This window comes from Cynocephalus volans, chromosome 6, assembly GCF_027409185.1.
Source record: "Cynocephalus volans isolate mCynVol1 chromosome 6, mCynVol1.pri, whole genome shotgun sequence".
NCBI lineage: Eukaryota > Metazoa > Chordata > Mammalia > Dermoptera > Cynocephalidae > Cynocephalus > Cynocephalus volans.
This window is the reverse complement of record NC_084465.1, coordinates 27,557,846-27,578,475: the sequence shown is the minus strand read 5'-3', so window position 1 is coordinate 27,578,475 and position 20,630 is coordinate 27,557,846. Positions and strand designations below refer to the sequence as shown.

Sequence of the window (20,630 nt, the reverse complement as noted above, 5' to 3'; positions counted from 1 at the left end):
TAAAAGCTGTTTGCTCCTTTTGCCCCCAGATTTCCCTGGAGGCCAGAGGCATGGAAAGGAGTTGGAAGCACTGTGCTCCACGGGGACGAGTGGAAGCGATGTCCTTCTCCACGCAGAAGGAAAGAAGACAGGGGAGCGGGATTCCTGGTGGTGTGGGGTCCGGAGGAAGTCCCTCCCCTTAATTGATTTCCCGAAGCTCGGGATCTGCAGTGCAGGCACACATTTTTTTCCCACTAGCCTACTTTCTACAGGGAGGAAGTAATGGGAATGAAGAGGTTAAAGTTGGGGGTGTGACAGTGACGTGTGGGGTCACAGCTAGGTCCTTACGCAACATCCCCCTCTGGCTCCCCCTCCTTCCTAGCCAGCTGAGCCACTCAGCTCCTGGTGCCTCTAATCCTTTTCTCTCCTTTTCTTCTCTGGGAAGAACCTTCCTACCCACCGTGACATTTGTCAGATGAACCCCTTGGAGCAGAAGCAGGAGAAGCAGTAAGATGCCTGCTATGGGAAACCAGGACTCCTGAGTCCGATTCTTGCTTCAGGCAGCCCCTGCCCTTAGCCACACTGAGATCAGCCTGCCCTAAAAGGTGAAGGGTGAAGTAGAATATCTGAAGTGTGGGGTCAAGAGAAAGAAGCTATTGGGGTGCCTGGGGGTGGGGATGCTCCTCTTTGCCTGGTTAAGATCACAAGTAGAGAAATTGAGGCACAGCATGAGGGAAAGGCTGCTCTCTACCTGTCCCAAGCTAATACCATACCTTGCTACCCAGGTGCCCCTCCCCCACTGTAGCTGGGCCAGGGCATAGCCGATGGGAGCCAGACGCCCTGGAAGCTGATGTCACCAATGGGCTTAAGCGGAGGCAGAGAAGGAGGCTGGGGACTGGGGTCTCCTGGGTCCCTGACCCCTCCCATCTTCCCTCCTGAGCTGAGCCTGGAAGGAAGGTCACAGAGGAGGAGGCTGGTGACAGTGACTCCTGCAACCTGCAGGTGAGGGGCCCTGCTCTGAGGACAACAGGTATGAGGAGTTGGAGTTGTGGGGCTGGGGCCTGGGAGATGTTAAGGGGCTGGGCTCTTTGACCCAGCCATAACCCTCTGACCAGATTCCCTGTCTCCAAACTCCTCAGCGGGAGGCAGAAGGGCTTCAGGGGTTGTGATGAGGTGGGTAGAATCAGTCCCCAACCCCCTAATAAGCCATGTCTATGTGTAATGCTGGGGAGGGGCTCAGAGAGGCTGGGGTTGGAATTTGGCCCTTGCAAGCCGGAACGGATCCCCAAAGAATAAAAAGCTCAGTGTAAGGGCAAAGGGAGGCGCTGTCTACACACACACACCCACAGCCCCAATGGCTGCGTCCCCTCTTCCTCTCCAGACTCCACTCTAGATGTGAGGAGAGGGGTGGAGGGAGGGATTGAGGGTAGCTGAGTCGCACACAGCTGGGGGACTGACTCCTCCTCCCATCTTCCTGATAGGCATGATACACAGAAGCTGAAAGAGGCCTCAGAAGGCTAGTCTGGCCCCTCCTAAACTCTGGGATCATGCCATCTAAGAGCCCCTGTCTCAGCCCTTGGAGGTGGGGGGGAAGGTGGGACCAAAGGCAAAGGCCACCCGCTGCTCCTCTTCCATCTGTCCCCTAGGGTGCACCGGAGATGGCCCTGCTACCTGCTGATGTGACGGTAACTCGACTCTCCCACTCCATCCACCTGTACAGCAAGCCTGGCCTCCCAGGGTCCCTCGGGCCCCGCCCACTGCTCCTGTTCCTGCCCTGGCTGGGGGCAAGGCTGGCTGCCCAGGCCAAGTACCTACAGATCTACCTGGCCTGTGGCTTTGACGTGCTGGCCGTGGAGAGTGCACTGAGTCACTTCCTGTGCCCCCACCAGGGCCTGGTGCAAGCTGCCCAGGTCCTGGCGTTGCTGCGGGGACCAGGGACACTAGCTGATCACCCGCTGTTGGTGCACGCTCTCTCCCTGGGTGGCTACACCTTTGCACAGATGCTGCTGCTCATGAGCAGGGACTTGGGGCACCACAGCAGTGTGGCTCGGCGCCTGCGGGGCCACATCTTCGACAGCCTGGTGGTGGGCAGCCTGGACCGCATGGTGTTGGGTGAGTGAGGTGCCTGGGCCACAAACACCTGCCTGAACAGCAGGTGGACACGCAGTCCTGCTGATCACAGCATCTCTGATATGTGTCTGTCCCAAATATGGCTCTGAGCTGCCTCTGAATATCTACCTGATGCGGCCTTCCAACCCAGAGCCTCTGTCCCTTTGTCCCACCTGGACCTCTCCCACCGTGGCTGAAGTCGCAACCCAGAGTGAGCGTGTTGTCAGGGTCCAGACTTACCATTTATTCCCAGCCCCTATTCCTCTGGGCAAGGGGAGGCCAAATAGGACAGAAATAAGGCTAATTTACTGAGTACCCACAACCTCCCATGTTCTCTTGTGATCCTTACAATGAGGCCATGAGACATGAGTCATCTGAAATTCTTAGGACACGTGCTTTGGAAAGAATCTCAGAAATCATGTAAGTGGATGCTCAGATTTCTGCTAAAGCAGTGATTCTCAAACTTTAGCATATATCAGAACGTGGGGCCTAAGTAACAATTTGGAGACCCAAAGCCCACCCTGCTCTGGCAAGCCTGGGCCTCTGTGTTCATTATTAGCTCTCCAGATGATTCTGATACATGCTGGGATTTGAGGACCACTGCGCTAACACGTCCTCTGGGAGGGCCCAACTCATGCTAACACACTGCAAGTAGTGGGGAGGTGACGACTTGCTACCCATTCTATTGGTCAGCTCCATTGACCAATTAGGTCTGGTTCAAAAGGAAAATTCTCCCTTTGAATCAACCACTAACTCTTGACTTAGTGACTTGGCATTTATCTAAAAATCCTCAGATCTCTTCCATCTCAATTGCTGGTCAAGCTGCTTCCTGCACAGTTTTGTAAACCAATGTGCGAGTCACACCGTGAAACAGGGACTCACTTGCTCCATCCTCCCTCACCTTCTACCACCCCTGGAATCTGGGCATCTTCCCTCCACCCCGCTGGGTCACTGGAGTCCTAGGTGCTCACCTAAGCCACAGACTTCAGGGCACAAGGCCTCCAGGGACTTTCAATGACCCATTTACTTTGCAACAACCCTTGGAGCAGCTGTCGAACCAGCTCTGAGCCCACCCAACAGTCCTGCCTTCCAGCTCTTTCCTTCTCGTCCCTGAGATGCCATAAAGCTGGAAAATGCTGCAGTTAAAGGCTGGCCTCAGACACACTGTCCTCAGATATGAGTTCCCTGAGCAAGTGGATATCTCTGTCAGAAGGGGACTGGCTGGTTACCTCAGTTGGTTAGAGAGCAGCCTTGTAATACCAAGGTCAATGGTTCAGATCCCCTTACCAGCTAGCCACAAAACAAACAAACAAACAAACAAAAGCAGGGGTGGTGGATCTTCACCCTCTGCTCTTTCCTGCCACCAGAGCATTCCTAAGCCATCTTCCTTGCATCTGCCCATTTGAGTGGTGTCTATACTTCGGTGAGACAGCTTTGTGCCCACTATCCAACCACAGCAGAGGCACAGAAAGGCAATGTCAATGTCCCGAGCTCCCTCAACTCTAGTGGATATTCAGCAGCCCACGTGGCAGTGCTGTTCCCACCAGCAGGGGGTCTGAGGCTGGGAGGCAGGTCCTGAGCCACATACGAATGGTAGGAGATGACATGCTCTGCCTTGTACCCACAGGTGTGTCCCAGCTGATGAGGCCACAGGTCCTGAGCCCGGTGGTCAGGGCCATGGCCATGCTGTACTTCCACCTGTGCCCGGGCTGCACTGTTGGGCAGTATGAGGCTGCAGTGGATGTTTTCTGGCAGCCACCTGTGAGGCCCCCGACGCTGGTCTTCTACAGCCACGATGATCCTCTCTGTGGATCCTCTCTGCTTCAGGAGCTGCTGGCCAGCTGGCAGCAGGCGGGTATGCTGGTGTGGGCACAGGCCTGGGAGACCTCCCGCCATGCGGCCCACCTGCACCAGCACCCCCTGGAATATCGTGACACCCTCACCACCTTCCTGGGGAGGCTGGGCCTGGCGTCCCCCTTGGCCCGGCTCTGATGGGGCTCCAGGCTCCAGCTCAACACCAGGATGGGGGCCAGCCTCCTAGTGGACAAGGGACAGGAACAGAGATAGGACGTCGGAGGTGTTGAGACCTGCTTGATTTATTCAGATTAGTTAATATACAATGAAGCAACTGACCCAAAGTGTACAAAGTTAAAGCCTTCAACTGCAGCTGAGAGGAGAGGGCAGGAGCAGTACACCTGGGGCTGCTGATGAGTCAGGAAGATGGGCAGGTGGCCATGATCAGGGGCGACCTCCTCCCCAGGGCCAGGAATGGGGGAGTGGCCTGAGGAGCAGGGCCCAAGGGCAGCCTAGGGCGAGTGGAAGGGGGCAGAGACCTCCCCCCGGCCTAGGTCAGAGGTCCAGAAGTGCCAAATGGCTGAAGGGGCAGCAGCCCGGGAAGGGGCCAGAGGCAGAGCCAGGAGAGCACCATTTCCTGGGGTGGGGGGGAGGGAGGGAGGGAAGTGCCCTACAGGAGAAGCCAGGAGGGGCCACCTGCCGCAGGGGTGGGAGCCAGGCCGGAGCAGGCTGCAGCGAGAAAGACCTGAGGCAGGCGCAGGGCCTGAGAGCCTGGGCTGGCTGGGCTCAGGGGGCTGAAGGAGGGAGGACAGGGGGAGCTCCCAGGCAGCCTGGCCTAGGGAGCAGTCCTGACTCTGCAGGGGATGCCCAGGGAAGAGGCCACAGACCTCTCAGGACCTCCCCTCTTCTCTCCCTGGGAAGGAGCTGGGGAACCCATAGTGCAAATCTGTGACCGCTCAGCTATGGAGGGTGGCTGTGCCCAAAGGGGGACCCTGGGATGCTCCCCCTCCACCACCTCGGCCTCCACCGCTATCCTCAGTACAGCCGCTTCTCGTAACTGTGGGGACAAGGCAAGAGGGAGAACAAGAGTGGGCGTGTGCACCATGCTGCCTTCCCCAAATCCCCACGCCCAGGGTCCCCAGATACAGAAGAGGGCAGGGAGCTGCAGAAGCCCTGCTTCTCAGCCATGGGGGCGGCGGAGGGCAGCGAGCTGGCCCAGAGCTCTGTCCTCCCCAGACCAGGGCTCTCTGAAGTGTCCAGAGAGAGCCATGCTCCCTCGGGTCACTGCCACATCTGCGTGGACTGTACTCAGTGCCTGGGGTGGAGAGACAGCGCAGGCAGAGCAAGCTCCAAACAGAAGCTGAACCTCTGCTGCCCATGTCTCCACCCCACCCCTGCATGCCCAGCAGCCTAGGCCTCTTGTGGTCACTGGGTCCAGTCTAAGATGCAGCAGCCTCAGGCCTGTTGTCACGGGCATCTCTCTGCACCCCAGAAGAGGATTTCTGTTCAGCTGGATGAGGGGCCACTGCTGGCTTCCACCATCATGGTGCCAGAGGACCCAATCCCAGGGTCTGTGTCCCATGATCACACCCCAGTGCCACCCCCACCCCAATGCCCACCCCAGCCCAGACCCCACCCAGACTGCCCCTGCTCTACTCTATGCTTGGCCCGGGCAGCGCGGTTACTTACACGGCAGAAAGGTATAGCTATGGGAGGGTGGGGCAGAAAGAGACACAGGTTAGATGCCCGCCTATGCCTGGGGAGATGGGCCCTCTTGGCCGGATGGGGCCGCATGCCTGCAACTACTGCTGCTAACTAGCACTGCCCCCACCCACGGTTGCCCCAGCGCCGCCCTGCCATCTGTCTCTGCCCTGCTCCCCACCAGAGGGTTCAAACCCCCATCTTCTGCCTGCCTGGTGCCGCCACCAGTGAGAGCCCAGCACTGCCATCCACTGGCCACCAGCCACCAGCCACCAAGCTTCCTGAGCAAGCAAGGGCTGGGGAGCCCGGGTGGGATTGGTGGCCACACCCCATACCCTGCTTGGGGAGAAGCTAAAGGACAGGGTTCAAGAGTGGGCTGGGCACTGGAGCAGAGGGTAATGGGGTCACCCTGCAGCAGCACCCATCCCTGGTCCACAGGGTCCCTGAAACCTCAGCTTGGCCTCTGACCCCTGCCCCACCTGCCTGACCCAGTGCCAGGCAGTGAGGGTGCGGGGGCTGCCACACTTACGAGTGCAGGCCATGGACACCACCCTCGATCTGAGCCGACATAGTCCGCTTCTCAAACTTGAGCTCTCCTGAGTACATCATGGACCTGGCAGGAGGGTGAGCAGGGCAGGTCAGGGCACCAAGGTGAGCAGAGAGCAAGCGAGGAAGGAGGGAACCTCCCAGGTGCCCCACCTGCCGCCCACCCGCTGCCCTTCTAGTCACAGCACTCACCGCAGGACCGACAGGCTACGGGCCCCGATGTCCTGGCAGCCATGCTGGATGCCTGCTATGAGGTAGGGCACAAACTTCTGAATGGAGCCTTTGTCCTGGATGGAGCCTGAGACACCCTGCGCGATCTTCACCTTATCCCCCTCACTGTGTGGAGGTTGGAGACTGAGTCCAGCAGCCGCAGGCTTAGGACCCCGCCCCACCTCCCAAGGTCACAAGCAGAGGGGATACCACCTAGAAGGGTCCTCAAGGCAGCCACTCGCTGGGCCACAGCATAAACAAGCACAGACTGAGGCAGGTGGCCCAGGCTGGTCCTGTGTCTGCTGCTAATGCCCTGTGCCTCAGTTTCCAGAACTACAAGATGGGGATAGGGTGCTGTCTGGGGATGTTGGTGGCATGTGGAGGGTGGGGGCTGATCTGCCAAGGGCTGGGCCCCAGGGCAGGACACCTGAAGTATCGTTTCTGGCTGCTGCTGCTCTTCTCCATGGCATCCAATGAGCCCATGCCCCGGTACTTCTTGAGCCTCACTCCATCTGAGAAGAAGTATTCGCCGGGGGCCTCTGTGGTGGCGGCCAGCAGGGAGCCCATCATCACTGCGGTAGTCAAGGAGTCAGTGCCCCCAGTCCCACAGCCCTCCTGCTACTCCCACCTGGCTCCCAGCCCCCCACCTGTCCCTCCCCTCACCTGTGGAGGCCCCAAGGGCCAGGGCCTTCACCACATGCCCCACGGTCTGGATGCCACCATCAGCAATGACCGGCACACCAAAGCGCCGGGCATACTCAGCCACCTTGTACACAGCAGTGCCCTGGGGCCGCCCGCAGGCCATCACTGGGGGAGGGTGGGGTACACAGACAGAGGGGAGTCAACAGCAACACAGGGGCAGGCACAGGGCCAGGACAGCCCTTTCTCCTTGTGCCGTACTCCACTCTGGGGAAAAGGGACAGGGCGGAGGGCATGAGACAGGTGCCAGCAAATAACATTAGGGTGAAAGTCACTCCAGTGGCCTGGGCTACCCCACCCCTAACAGCACTACAGGGGACTCAGATGGGGGGATCGGTACTGGTCTTCAGCATATAGCACCCCCCAGACAGGTGGTCCCCAGCCTCACCTGTTCTTGATATACAAGTTCCCCTTCCAGGCTTTCATTTGCAAAAACTGTCACTAGGGTTAGGTACTTGTGGACTTCTTTGGGATGCTGGTTTGCATTTCTTTAAGTGGTAGGTTTTATATGGGAATTTTAAGGAACCAGCACTTATCTAGGGATAGGTACAAGGCTGGATAAACTAGAGGTGAGGCCTTTCATTCGTTTTATCCCTACTATACCCCAAGGCTTAGAACAGTGCCTGACACACAGTAGGTGCTCAATTAATATTTGTTAAATAAGTGAGAAAGGGTCCACGTTCCAGCGTGGTGACCACCTAAGGTGAAAGGTAGAAATTTAAAAATCAGAGGCTCTGAAGACCAACAAAGGGAGATGTTTCAAGCAGGGAAGGCCAAGTGGGTCACGCAGTGTTTTGGAAAACTGACCCTCACAAGAAGGGCCAGATACAGCCCCTCAGGCCAAGCCAGGACCCAACTCCTTCAGGCAGCCACCCCACAAGTCAGACACCAGCCTCCAGGAAGCACCCCCTCAGCCACATGGGGGACACATATCAAGGTCTCCCTTTCCCCCTCCACATTCAAAACCCACCCTGCAAAAAGGCTTTGTGATTGACTGGGACCCACCCACCTACTATCACCACCTACTATCACCATGTGGGTTCTTAATATCCTTATACATTCAAGGACATGCTATTTCCATGTCTTAGGCATTTACCTTGTCACAAACCTAATTCAAACCCTGAGCTGGCTTCCAGTGAAAAAGCAGTCATGCCAGCCTCAGGCCTCCAGTCTGGGCCCCCTTGCCCAGAATCTGAGAAGCAGGCTGGTGCACACCGAAAACTCACAGCACCTCCATCTGCTTACACCTGCTGCCCCATGTCAGTGCCTAGGTCTGCTCTGAGCCACCACCCCAGGAAAGGCCTGGCAGAGAGAGCCCTCACCACACATCGGTGGGACAAGAGCGAGGCCAGAGTCTGTGGTCAGCCCGCAGGGGTCCTAATGAGGACTCACCCACTCTCCCCTCCACACCTACCTTCTTGGGTGATGCAGATGGAGCCACAGCCCATGCCCACGCGTAGCCCGTCCACACCAGCATCGATCAGGTTCTTGGCCTGGGCTGCTGTCACCACTGGGGGCAGGGGCATGCAGAGGAGCGATATAAGGATGGGATGTCCCCTCCCTGCCCATAGGCTTCCTAGGACCCCTGTAGAGCAGCCCCCCTCACAGAGACCAGAGACCAAAGCCCCCTGCCCATCATGCCAGAAGCGATGCCATCACTGGGGATGCCGAAGGACAGAGAAGGGCTACACAGTGAGGGGCAAGAGCAGGGGGTGATGGGGAGCCCACACTCACCATTCCCCCCAATCACCTGGAGGTGGGGGTACTTCTGCTTCATGTAGTGCACCATGGCGATCTGATACACTGAGTTCCCTTGGGACGAGTCCTATGGGAAGGGGGACAGAAAGGCTTAGGCTTAGACAGCTGAGGATCCTCACAGGGGGAGAGAGATCTTGTGGGGGATGAACCCCTGAAATCATATGGAAAATGTTAGGAGAATGCTCTTTTTATTTTCTGGAAAATTGCTTGACAACTCTCAGCTGATTCTCAAAGGGTTCTGCTTTCCCCCCAAAAGTTAAACACCACTAATGCACAGTCTTGGAGTAGACAAAGCCCTTTCATGCCCATTGATCCTCACAGCAAGGAGATATTGCCTGGGGTCGTTTCCTCTTCCCACCAACTCACTCATCAAATGAAATTACTTGGCCTCTTTGAGCTTCAGTTTCTTCATCTGACAACTGAGCACAGCAACTGTACCTCGGGGGGCTGTTGTGAAGATTAAATGAGTTCGTGTACAGAAAGGTCTTAGTTCAGGGCCTGACAAGTGGGAGGTTCTCAGTGAACGTGAGTTATAATTATTGGAGTGAATGTATGAGCAAGGAAGGCCCTCAGAGGTGCCCACGGTATGTTCTGGGCTCTCGAGAGAGGGTAGTGACCCTCCTAACTCTGACACCACGGAGCACTCAGAAGCAGAGAGGAAGAGCATGAGGGAGGGTCACAGGCATAACGAGGGGCAACCTGGGGCCTCACAAGCCTCTACTCTGCTGAAGCACCCACCATCCTTGCCACCACCCAGGCGGTGCCCTTACCAGGACTATGACATCGGCGCCTGCCTGGGTGAGCAGGTCCAGGCGGTATTTGTCATCCTCACGGGTGCCCACGGCTGCCCCACACAGCAGCTGCTTGTGGGAATCCTTGGACGCCAGAGGGTAGTCTCGGTTCTTCTTCAGGTCGGTACGGGCAATGATGGCCACTAGTTCATCGCGGTCATTGACAATAGGCAGCTTCCCTGATGGAGAATGCAGAGATGAGATGAAGACACAGGCTTTGGGGTGGGGGTGCAGCGGGGTTTGCTGGAAGACTGAAGATGGAAATGGACTGTGCCAGAGATTCCACCAAAGTACCCAAACCAGCCACTAGATGACAGCACCGACCCAGGAAGTGCCTAGGGAGCTGGACCTCTTCCCAAAGAACAGGAATGAAAGAAACCTCCCAGCCAAGTAGGTTCCTGGGGCTCTTCCTGCCCTGCAGCCAGGCCAGGCTAGGATGGGCAGCCCCTAAGCACTGGTAGCCTTTCACTGGCTGGGCCACAGACCACAGTGACTGAAACCTCCTAGCCAGGGCACAAAGGTGAGGCAGCTCTGTAGGAGGTACATGTGCCCTGCCTGGTACCAACCCCAAAGAACTCTCTAGTATGGACGAAGGGAGCATTTCCCCGTGCAGCCCATAGGAACCTAATGAATATTATGTAACCAGCTCCAATATCAAATATACTTAACTGCAGGACTTCTCAGAGCCTTTATAAGACTACTGTTCAATTCTTTACATAAGATGAAGGATATAGAAAACAGCATTTCTCAGACTCATAAGACTATAGAGCCCTTTTTTCATGATGAACTAATTTTAGGAAACATACTGTGAAGATGCTGAACTAGGGACAGGTTTCCCTAAGCCAGGAAAAAATGTCAGGAATTGTGCTCCAGCCTGCCTGGGTTATTCAAACCTTCCCAAAGGCCCGGCATGGTTGCAGGGATAACCTGCAAGGCTGTGAAGGAATGGGGACCCAGGGTACAGGGAGTCAGGCTAGGGTCAAGTTTTCTGTTTGCTCCTGGTACCTTTCTTGCTGCGCTGCAGAATCTCATTTGCCTCTTTCAACGTGACGCCTGATGGAGCCACCACTAGCTCAATCCGTGGCGTCATCACCTGTGGGGCCAGGAACATTTGCCTGCAGGTTGGCAGGTGAGAGAGAAGGAGCCAGGCCTCCCTCTGGTCCCTGGTCACAGGCACCAGCCCAAGGCCCCAGAAGATGGGGTCCTCTGCACCCCAGACCCACATTCCCTGCCCTGCAGGCACCTCACTGAGGAGGGTGGTGTGGTCCTTCTCAGCGAGGAAGTCGATGTCTCGGGAGGTGACAATGCCCACCAGCTTGCTGCCCATGGTGCCTGTTTCAGTGATCGGGATGCCGGAGAAGCCATGCCGAAGCTTGGCTTCCAACACGTCACCCACAGTGTGTGAGGGACTCAGCACCACGGGGTCTGTGATGAAGCCCTGTTCAAACTTCTGTGGGCAGAGAGGGAAGAGGCTGTAAGAAAGACAGGGATGGTGTCCAGCCTGGCCACAGGGGCAGAGGGGGCCCTGGCTATGCCTCAGAGAAGCCAGGACCCTCATGGGGTGAGGGACTCCTGTGAGGAAAGTCAGCCAGGACTCCCCAGAGATCAGCCAAGGAATGCGGCAGCCTGCAGGGCTGGCACAGGAGGTGGAAGGTTTTGTGAAGTGGGGGCTGCCAGGTGACATCTTTCTGGGGACAGGACTGGTACTTGCCTTGACCTTCCGCACCTCGTTGGCCTGGAATTCCGGGGTGCAATTGTGGTGAATGAAACCAATACCTCCCATCAGCTGGGGTGAAAGGGAAATGTGGTCAGAGCCGGGGCCCGACCCTCCTCAGCCCTGCCCCTCAGCACAGCCCACCCTGTTCAGTCCCATCTTTGCTGTGGTCCCCACTCGGGTGCACAACTTACAGCCATCGCGATGGCCATGTCAGCTTCTGTCACGGTGTCCATAGGGGAGGAGATCAGTGGCGTCTTCAGTGTGATCTTCCGAGTCAGGGCTGAAGTGAGGTCCTGAGGGTGGAGGCACAGTCTAGGTGAAGAGTTCTATCATCCACCAGACAAACATGCAGCAAGCTCCTATGTGATCCGGCACCAGGACAGGCCTGGGATGTGACAGTGAACAAGGCGGATGAAGTCCCTGCTAGCTTAGCAGAGCTCACATTCTATTTTGAAAGAAAAATGTCAGACTCGAGACCCAGGGACAAGATGATTTCAGTCAGGAAGAAGGCTACAAAGAAAAATAATGAGGCCAAGTGACCACTGGAAGCACATGGTGGCCGGGGAAAGCCACCTTCTTGAAAGGTGACAAGTGGGAGCCAAGCAAATAAAAGTCTGGGGCACTGTCATTCCAGACTGAAGGAGCTGTGCGTGCAAACCCTGCCTCTAATCCTAACTCTTCCCAAGGTGCATTTAAGGAAAAAAAAGAAGGCTAGGGAGCTAAAGGGGAGAGGCAGGAGGCAGATGGGAGGTGGGGAGTAAGCATGTATAGCCTTGAAGACCACCGAGAGGAGCTCAGCGTCTATTCTGAGAGGAGAAGCCATGGAGGGTCTTAGGCAGAGGAGAGACACAATCTCATTTATTGTTTAAAGAGGTCATTGCAGCTCCAATGTGGAGAATGGATTCCAGGTGAGAAGGGCTGAGGCAGAAGGAGGCACGGGAAGTATTTATCAGCCATCCAGGATAGTAGGTGAGTAAAGATCTGGAGCTCAAGAGAGAGGTCAGGATTGCAAACATACACTCAGGAGTCATCTGCCTGTGAGTGGTATGTAAGGCTCAATCACAGACCCATCTGAGATTCAGGTCACAGCTGTGGATCCTAGCCCCCAAAACACTCAGACACAGACTCTGATACATAATTTTTGAGATTCACAAGCCCCTGAAGTCCACCCACAACCCCTGTTTCAAAATCCTAGCCCCGTGACCTAGGAAATGCCATCTTCTCCTCTCCCATCGTGCCACAGGAGAAGAGCTATAACCTTCCTGACAGATGCCACAGGACAGGGAAACCCTCGATGACCAGGCAGGGGTCTTTCCCATCCCTCTCTTCCTAGCAGCCAGCCCAGGGTCTGGCACAAACCTGGGTGCTCAGTAAACTTTGTTAAGCTGAACAGCTGAACCAAAAAGCCTGCCTTAGTTGCTGATATAAGGAAAATATCCAGAATAGCCCAAATTTTTCCCTAAAAATCTGTCTGGGTCTGTTCTGGCTACACACAGGCTGGACACGAGCTTCGCCAACACATAAGTGATCTAGGCACACTCAGGCCCTCTGGTCTTTCATGAGAATCAGACCAGAATAAATAGCAATAATAACAGCAACAGAAAAGAAACGATTTTTTAAAAAAATATGTATGAAATCATAGAATCATGGAAGTTTCTCTTGAAATGACTTATACCATCATTACTACCCCCTTGGCTTCTTTGAGTTCATCATACATAAATTGTTTATTGATTTGGCTCCTTGTTGAATCCCTGCTGGAGAACAAGGTACTGTGTTTCCCAGTATTTGTCCAAAATCTAACTCCTTCAAAGCCTCCTGCCAGTTCTTAACACATTGTGTGATCAGTGAACAAGTCTGTCCACCAGATTCAAAGTCTCCATAATTTTACTGGCTTCTATCACATCCTGGCTCAGCATCTCAGACAAATCCAATCCTTACCATCTATATAAAATGGCAGCCACACCCAAGCCCACCCCTCCCAGGGCCTTTTCTGAACCTCCACACAGGCTCTGGCAGTGACAGAAGCCCTCTGGCTGTGTGCCGGGCCCCCACTCAGGATACCCCTCAGTCCCACAGCGGTTCCCTCTGCCCCACCGGGCATAACACTTTGCGTGGCACCAGTTTCTCTGGCAACAATAAAGCCACCGCATTCCCAAGTCTCCCTACACGCTGCCCTTGAGCAAGAAGTCAGCCTCTTCCACCTCATATGTAACCCCCTCCCCCTTGTCAAAGGACGAGGTACTCACCACCTCATCAGCTATGAAGTCAATGAATCCTGGGAGGATCAGGAAGTCGCTGTGAAGACAGAAAAGTGAGTGTGACTGGTGGGGAGGGATGCCTGAAAGGGGCAGGGCTTGCCATGCCAGGGGAGGCAGCAGAGGGGTGGGGGAAAGGCCAGAGGGGCAGAGGCTGGAGCCCTCTGATCCTTGCTGCCCCATCAAGGCTGCCCCCCCCCCCCGCAGCCCCCATCACTGTCTTGCCAACTCTAGCCCACAAAGCTAAAGCCAAAGATAGCAGAAGGTCTGTGGACCTGAGGCGCCACCAAGGCAGCTGGCTGAAAATATCCATTGCCTTCAGGACTCAGAGTTTGTCAAGGGACACAGAAGTCCCCATGTCACCACACACAGCAGATACTGTGCCTGCCCTTGAAAACTTCTCAATCTTGATAGGGGGAGACAGTAAGTAAATATAGGAGTGAGTCTCAGAACAAGTTTGCAGTGCAACATAGCACAAACATGACCCAGTGCAGGACAGGTTGCACATCCCAGTGTCTGGGCTGCTGAGTCACACAAGGTTCAGAACAGCACGGGGGGACCCCAGGGAGCTAAGCGTAAAGCATGTTCTGACAGAGCAGGCACTCAGGAATGGAGCAACCAGCAAATATGGCCAGGATGGGAAAAGGGAGGAAGCAGGCCTCCTAGTCAGGACTATGACATGGGACCCCAGACAAAGCGTGGCAGCTGCCAACACTGGGGTGACCATGGTCACAGCAAACCCCAGGAGAGTACAGGCCTGCAAGGGTATGTCTAGGTACAGGGCCATAGCCCAGGGCCCCCAATGGGCCCTGAAATGACAGCAGGCCTTTACAAACACATCCAAAAGCAAACACCCCACACTCTGGGAACACTATGAACCCAGCTAAGCAAAGCAGCAGGCACCCCTGGTGCAGGAAGGAAAAGCCACAGAGTGGATGAGAGTAGGGTCATTAGTCTGCCCCAAGGCCTAGAGTAACTCCTAGAAGTTGCCTTAAGGAGTTTCTCTAGGAGACTCCAGTAAGAAATATATCAAAGATATACTTTCCCATCACCAAAGATCACCAAAGGAACAGAATTTAAGCTGCCCCCATCCCTTGGCAGCAGCCCTTCTGTACAGCAAGGAGGCCCCTGTGAGTCCAGAGAAGAAATGCTGGAGGCTGGGCCTCTTGGCATTTCCCAGATATTACATTCACCCCTTAGCTGTGGGCAGGCAAGAGGAGACACTCCTCAGGAGTGACTGGGTATCCTGGTGTTTAGGGAAACTGCCTGCCAAGCAGGAATGCTTACACGCCAAACAGGGATGGTAGGAGACAGGGCAGGGATGCTCTTGACTGGTCAGCATCCCTACTCTGCTCCAGTCCCAGGTTCTGATGCTCCTTCTTGGCAGGGATACAGTCCCGCAGCCCAGAGCAGAACTAGTGCCAGGCTAGGACTGGCCGAGGGCCCACGGAAAAGGCAGACTAAGCCAGAGGCAGACGAATAGGTCTCCGTTCTCCTCCAAAATCACATGTGGGGTGGGCTTGGGGGTGGAAGTCACAGAAAACTCATATCCCGGGGGGTCATCAGTACCGACCTGGGGACGGGCAGGGGGCAAAAGTGGAAGGAGGAGAGAAATGGACTGTGGAAACAAGGAGACATCCCAACTGCCCAGCTGGGCCTCCTTTGGGGGCACATGCAAGCAGCTGCCTCGGCTGGCCTCCAAGGTCCCTCTGCCCTCGTGGTGCGGCTGGGAGGAGAGGGATGCTGGACCAAGGTCTGGTTAAAGTCTCTCCGTAACTCCCACATCTCATGTTCCCGCACGCCCCAGTCCCCTGCACGCAGCCCAAGATGCCCAAGAGGAGGAAGGGGACAGGCCCAACCCGGATCTGGCCAGAACCCGGACAAGGCACCGAGGCCGCGATATCGCTGTGCCACGTCCATCTGCTCCAGGAGCGGGCCTCCTTCCTTCCCTTGCCCAGCCCTCCCCACCCCCCGCGCCCCAGTCACTTGCTTTGGGCCAGGGAACGTGGGCGTCAGCGAGGGGGAGCCGTGCACGTGCAGGGCCGGGGAGGTTGCGGCGTGCTCATGCATGCACCGGGTGTGGCCGAGCCCCCCCCCACGCCCCGCTCTTACTTGTAGGTGAGGCCGTCGGCGTTGGCGAAGAGCTGCTGCGCGGTGAGCCCATCCTCGGGCACGTAGCCGGTGCCGCCGCTGATCAGGTAGTCCGCCATGCTGCTGGGAGCCACCGCGACCCGACATAAACCCCAGCGCGGGCCACCCCGCTGCCGCCGCTGCTGCAGCTGCTGCTGACGCCGCGGCCACGCTGCCGCCGCGGGCCGGGCGGGCCGGGGGCGGAGGCTGCGGCAGCGGCGGGGCGGGCCGGGGCGCCGCCCTCTCCTCCCGCTCCTCCCTCGGGACGCGGCCGCCTCCGCCCCGCGCCGCACAAAGGCCCGGCCGAGCCGGCCCAGCCGCCGCCGCTGCGCGCACGGCCCGGCCACTGGCAGTGGCACGGAGACCCGGCAGGCTGCAGCGGGGGAGGGGGCGTGGACCCGGTGGGGGAGGGGACTGTGCCAGGCCGGGACACGCCCCCTACGCTGCTCTTCCCAGGACCCCTGCAGCGTGCCACCTCGCGCCCCCCCCCCCCCCCCCCCCCCGCCCCCGACCTCGACCTCAAACACCTGGTTGGCTCTCAGTCTGGGCCACATCAGGCCAGTGGGCCCCCGCCGGCCTGAGCCTCCCCTTGCCTACTCCCTACCCGCAGGGGTACCTCTAACAAGGTTCTGCCTTTTCCTAATACCAATCCACCGACGCTGATCAAGGCCTGGAGCCCTGAAAAACGGGTGGGTTCACCTATTCCCAACTCACAGGAGTGAAATTGAACTACTAACCCCCCCCCGCCCCCCCGACATCATTTCTAGTTGGCAGGCATTAATAACAACGACACTCCTTGACCTTAGGGTGGCCTTGGAGCCCTTTCAGTTTACAAAGCATTTTTCACAAACGATCACATCTACCCCATAATCTTTTTTTTTTTTTTTTAAAAGATGACCGGTAAGGGGATCTTAACCCTTGACTTGGTGCTGTCAGCACCACGCTCACCCAGTGAGAAAACCGGCCATCCCTATATGGGATCCGAACCCGCGGCCTCGGCGCTCCCAGCGCCACACTCTCCCGAGTGAGCCACGGGCTCAGCCCATACCCCATAATCTATTAGTTGTCAATTTTTAGGTTAACCTCCCCCCCCCCCCCCCCCCCCCCCCCACTTAACAGATGCCAAACCTACAGTTCAGAAAGGAAGCAGTACTGCTTCTGACTCCTGGTCCAATGCTTCAGTCTGACGTCCTATCCCCAGCTCAGAAAGTGGCAGAGATAAAAAAGGTTTTAACCCCAGAGAGGATAGTCTGTTTTCATTTGCGAGGGTAGTGTGGTGGGAAAATGGGGGGGTGGGGGGGAGAAGGATCACAGACCTGGCTTAGACAAATAAGTATGCATACAAATTAGGACAGAGGATAGGGAACTTTTGAAAATTTCCTAAAGCAGAAGTTTGGTGGCTCTGCATGCCCAGCAAGACCCAGATTTTCTACAAGAGGGCAATAAGATTAGGTGACGAATTGATTCACATGGGGGAAAGGGTGGCAGGGGGCAGACCCTTCCCTCTTGTGTGACCAGAACTGTGAATGCTATTCCCTGACCACAAGCTAGAGAGTGGGTCCCTCCACCCAATCTCCACAGTCTCCTCCCTTTGTCTTCCTGTGGTTCCTGCAGCTCACTTCTTGGTGAGGTGAGAGAATGAGGCTGAGCAGGCACACAGTCCTCTCTCTGGCATGGTGGCTGTCTGCAGCACGAGCTCCCTCCCTCCCCAGCCCTGGGAGGCTGGGTTTGTTTACCTCTCAGCAGTGTGGTGGCAGCCAGGCCCAGGGGAGGCTTGGCCTCCAAGCCACAAGGCTCACTGGGATCTCAGCCTCCCCCAGTGATGCCCCCGGGACCCTGCCAGGAAAACACAGACTGTTCCATCTCTGTGCAGAGGGGAGGGGAGGCTTCCTGCAGAGCTAGTGCGATGAGGCCCCAGGGGCCGGGAATGTTAGAGGAGACTCACAGATGTCCTCTTTACTCTTACTTCTGGGGACAGGAACATCACAGACCCCCAAGCTTCCCTCCCTACCATTGGAGCCCAAAGGAAAGGAGGCCCCTAAAGGCCCTCTGGCATTGGAAAGGAAGGAGTAAGATTTGGGGCCAGCTTGCCAGGGATGCCAGGGAAGCACCTCTGATGCTTCAGTACTCATAGATTCCCCCAGGGAATCTGGGACATATGGGGGCAAAAAGTATGCTAAGGGGGACTAGCACTAGGACCTCTCACTGGCCACCTGAAGCCAGAGCAGTGAGACCAGCCAAAGAAAGCACTCTGGGGCACCATTTTGGCATAGAAGGATAAGACTATCGGGCCAATTGCAGTTACAGAACACAGGCCGCTCTAGTGGTCTCTCTGGGTCACTGTCCCCTAGCATGGGTCAGGAATGGCTAGGGTACTATTCAGGGCTCAGCCAGGGCTGGGGCACAAGAGAGAAGCTGGGTTCTGCCATCTCAGGTGACCTTAATGTGACATCTGCCCCAGCCCAGAACTCTGAGACCCAGGGGAGGAAGCTGCCAGGCCAAGTTGTGGGGAGGGTCACCTTCCCAGTGATTACAGGCTTCACAGCCCCACTCCCTTTCTCCTGCTCCCCCGCACCCCCTCCTGCTTTCACCTGTCTCAGAGCTCCTCATTACTCTAAGCTGCTGGGCTCAGCCTGGGTTAGGCTGTCCTTTTCTAGTGACTCTGTTAATCCATCCCCCTGGCTTTCCTCCTCCCTCTTCCTGATCTTCTGCAGCTGCTTCCTCCATGGGGAGGAGACACTGAGGCAACCAGTGGGCCTCATCAGCCTGAGGAAGGAATGTTGGTCCCCTGAGATGCCCCAACCTAGCAGCTGTGAAGGTAGGAGGGCAGGTGTAAGCAGAGTAGTAGGGGAATAGTGCCCAGCTGGGCACTGAGGTCCAGGCAGGGAGCCCAGAGGTCTCTATCTGGCCTGGAGCTGTTTGAAGGAACAAGATTTCCAAAACACTTTTGAGGGGAGAGGAGATGAAGTAATAACTATATTAGCACGTTGAGCTAGGACAGGGGGCATGGCTTGCCCAAGTTCAAGCCAGAGAGCAATAACTCTGGACTCAAACTCAGGACTTCCATCTAACCATCCTCTTCCCACAGCTCGTCTGATGAAGGCAGATGGAGGTCTAGCCAGCAGGTTTTGAATCTCAGTACACCACCTGGCTGGGGCTCAAGTTTTACACAGGCTCTTCTGAGCCTAAGACAGCGGTGGGAGGGTGGGGAGCAGGGATGGTCCCTTGATGCAGAAGTACAGTCTGGAGAAGGATGTTCCTTCGTGGCCCTGCCCCGAGCTCTGGAATACTTTTGCAGGACCTGCTCTAACCAAGGCACTGTCTTCAACAAGTCCCAAGTGCCGCAGCCTGTCTCCTCGCCTTCTGTGGCCCCTCCCTATCACCCTGGGCCCTGAGCCCCAGTAGCTGGATTTCTAGGATAGGAGCAAGGACAGAGGTTGCTTACACCTGAGTCAGTTCTAGAGAGGCAGCCTGCAGGAGGGGCCAGGCTTCACCTCGCAGCCCCTTAAGCCGTTAAAAGTTCTTACATAAGCGGCCAGCCCCTAGGCAGACCTGCAGGCCTAATTCCCCCAAGGCCCCCCCCCCAACCCAGCTGCCAGGTCACCTCTCCAAGCTACTGAGCACCAGCAGATGGGCACAGAAAGAAGTCCAAATCCTCTGGACCGGAAGGACAGTGGGATTGCATTTCAAGCTGCGATACAATCCAGAGATTAGCCTGCTGTCTCCTTTTCAGCCAGTCCCCCTGGGACCCAGCTCACTACCCCATTCTTCCTCCAGTGACTCTCGTTCCCTTACAGACCCCAGCACGGGGTCCTGAGTCTTAGGAGAGACAAGTGAGCTGCACTGGCGGCTTGGTCAGACTTCAGTGCATAGTGAGGAGGGGACAGTGTCCTCACCTGGCCCTGCAAAGGCGATCCATCTGGACACCTACACCTGCCAATAAGATTACTGAAGATAGTTCTAGGAGGAAACAGCTAAGGAGGAGTAAGCAAAGTCGCAGAGGGACTCCAACAAGCACTGTTTGAACCTCAGGGGTTGGAGCCACTTGGACCGAGTGTCGTCGGGTGTGTAGTCGAGGTCCGATCCAGGGCTAAGACTTTGGGGAACTTTTCACGACCTGTTTCCTCTCCCCTGGTCCCCTGTGCAACGAAGCACCGAAGCCTTTGCACGCCTGGATCCCCCCACCGAAGCGGGGAGCCCGGCGTTTCAGGAAGTTAGAGGTGGAGGCGGTAAGAGAGTGAGAGTGTGTGGGGCCTGCCCCTCCCCTCGCCGCCGCCCCCCCACGGCCGCCCGCCCGGATGCGCCCCGCGCGCTCTGCCCTGGGCGTCACCTCGCGGGCTCGTAGCCGGCCTGCAGCAGGCGGGCGCTGTACCGCTGCGCCGCCGTCTCGTGTCCCGAGTGTTGCCGGGCTCCGGGCTCCGGAAGAGCGGCGGCTCCGCCTCCCTGCAGCAGCGAGAGAGGCACCGACCCTGCCGGTGGAGCTAGTGGCCCCTCCATGCGGAGGCCGCGGCGCAGGGCGGCCGGGAGCCTCTCCTCCTGGAGGCTCCCCAGGCCCCGGCTGGGCGGTGAGCGCAGCCCGGTCAGGTCCCGGGGAGGGGGCGAGGCCGCCGGGGCGGGGCCTGCGCTCCGGGGGCGGGACTTGAGTGCCGGGGGCGGGGCAGCCGGGTGGGGGGATCCGGGAGTCGACTGGGATCCGCCCTTGGCACCGTGGTCTGCCCTTGGCACTGTGGTCTGCCCGGCCGCCCTCCGCGGCTACCCAGACTCAGCTTGTCTCTCCCATCCCGGGATCAGCGAGAGTATTTCGGGATACGGAGATGGGTGGGTGTTCCCCAAGGGTGACACTGAAAAGGACCCCCGCCCCTTCCCGGCTGTCCGGACCTTCCAGTTGTCCTGGCGCTTTCGTAGAAAACCAGAAGAGGAAAGGAGCGCGGAGTAGCGCCG

The 20,630-nt window shown here is 57.1% G+C and overlaps 2 protein-coding genes across 4 annotated transcripts; one reads left to right on the top strand and one right to left on the bottom strand.

Moving 5' to 3' along the window:
* Positions 1-372: 372 nt before the first annotated feature.
* LOC134379757 (uncharacterized) lies at positions 373-4,209 on the top strand. 3 transcript variants are annotated; one of them, XM_063098894.1, is made up of 4 exons: positions 373-584; positions 765-981; positions 1,626-2,091; positions 3,716-4,209. In XM_063098894.1, exons 3-4 carry the CDS (start codon positions 1,638-1,640, stop codon positions 4,078-4,080), a joined length of 819 nt encoding a protein of 272 aa, XP_062954964.1. In that variant the 5' UTR covers positions 373-584; positions 765-981; positions 1,626-1,637; the 3' UTR covers positions 4,081-4,209. The 3 variants fall into 3 exon arrangements, with proteins under 3 accessions (XP_062954964.1, XP_062954966.1, XP_062954967.1); XM_063098896.1 differs by having other exon boundaries at positions 765-1,009; XM_063098897.1 differs by lacking the exon at positions 765-981 and having other exon boundaries at positions 373-486.
* Positions 4,182-20,109, bottom strand: IMPDH1 (inosine monophosphate dehydrogenase 1). Its single transcript, XM_063098898.1, has 15 exons — positions 20,020-20,109; positions 15,672-15,770; positions 13,551-13,599; positions 11,496-11,597; positions 11,299-11,373; positions 10,831-11,037; positions 10,593-10,680; positions 9,567-9,766; positions 8,773-8,863; positions 8,453-8,548; positions 7,003-7,146; positions 6,767-6,911; positions 6,322-6,465; positions 6,113-6,196; positions 4,182-4,939 (listed from the first exon to the last, which is right to left on the bottom strand). The coding sequence occupies exons 2-15, from the start codon at positions 15,767-15,769 to the stop codon at positions 4,918-4,920; spliced, it is 1,545 nt and encodes a 514-aa protein (XP_062954968.1). The 5' UTR covers position 15,770; positions 20,020-20,109; the 3' UTR covers positions 4,182-4,917.
* Between the last annotated feature and the right edge of the window lie 521 nt (positions 20,110-20,630).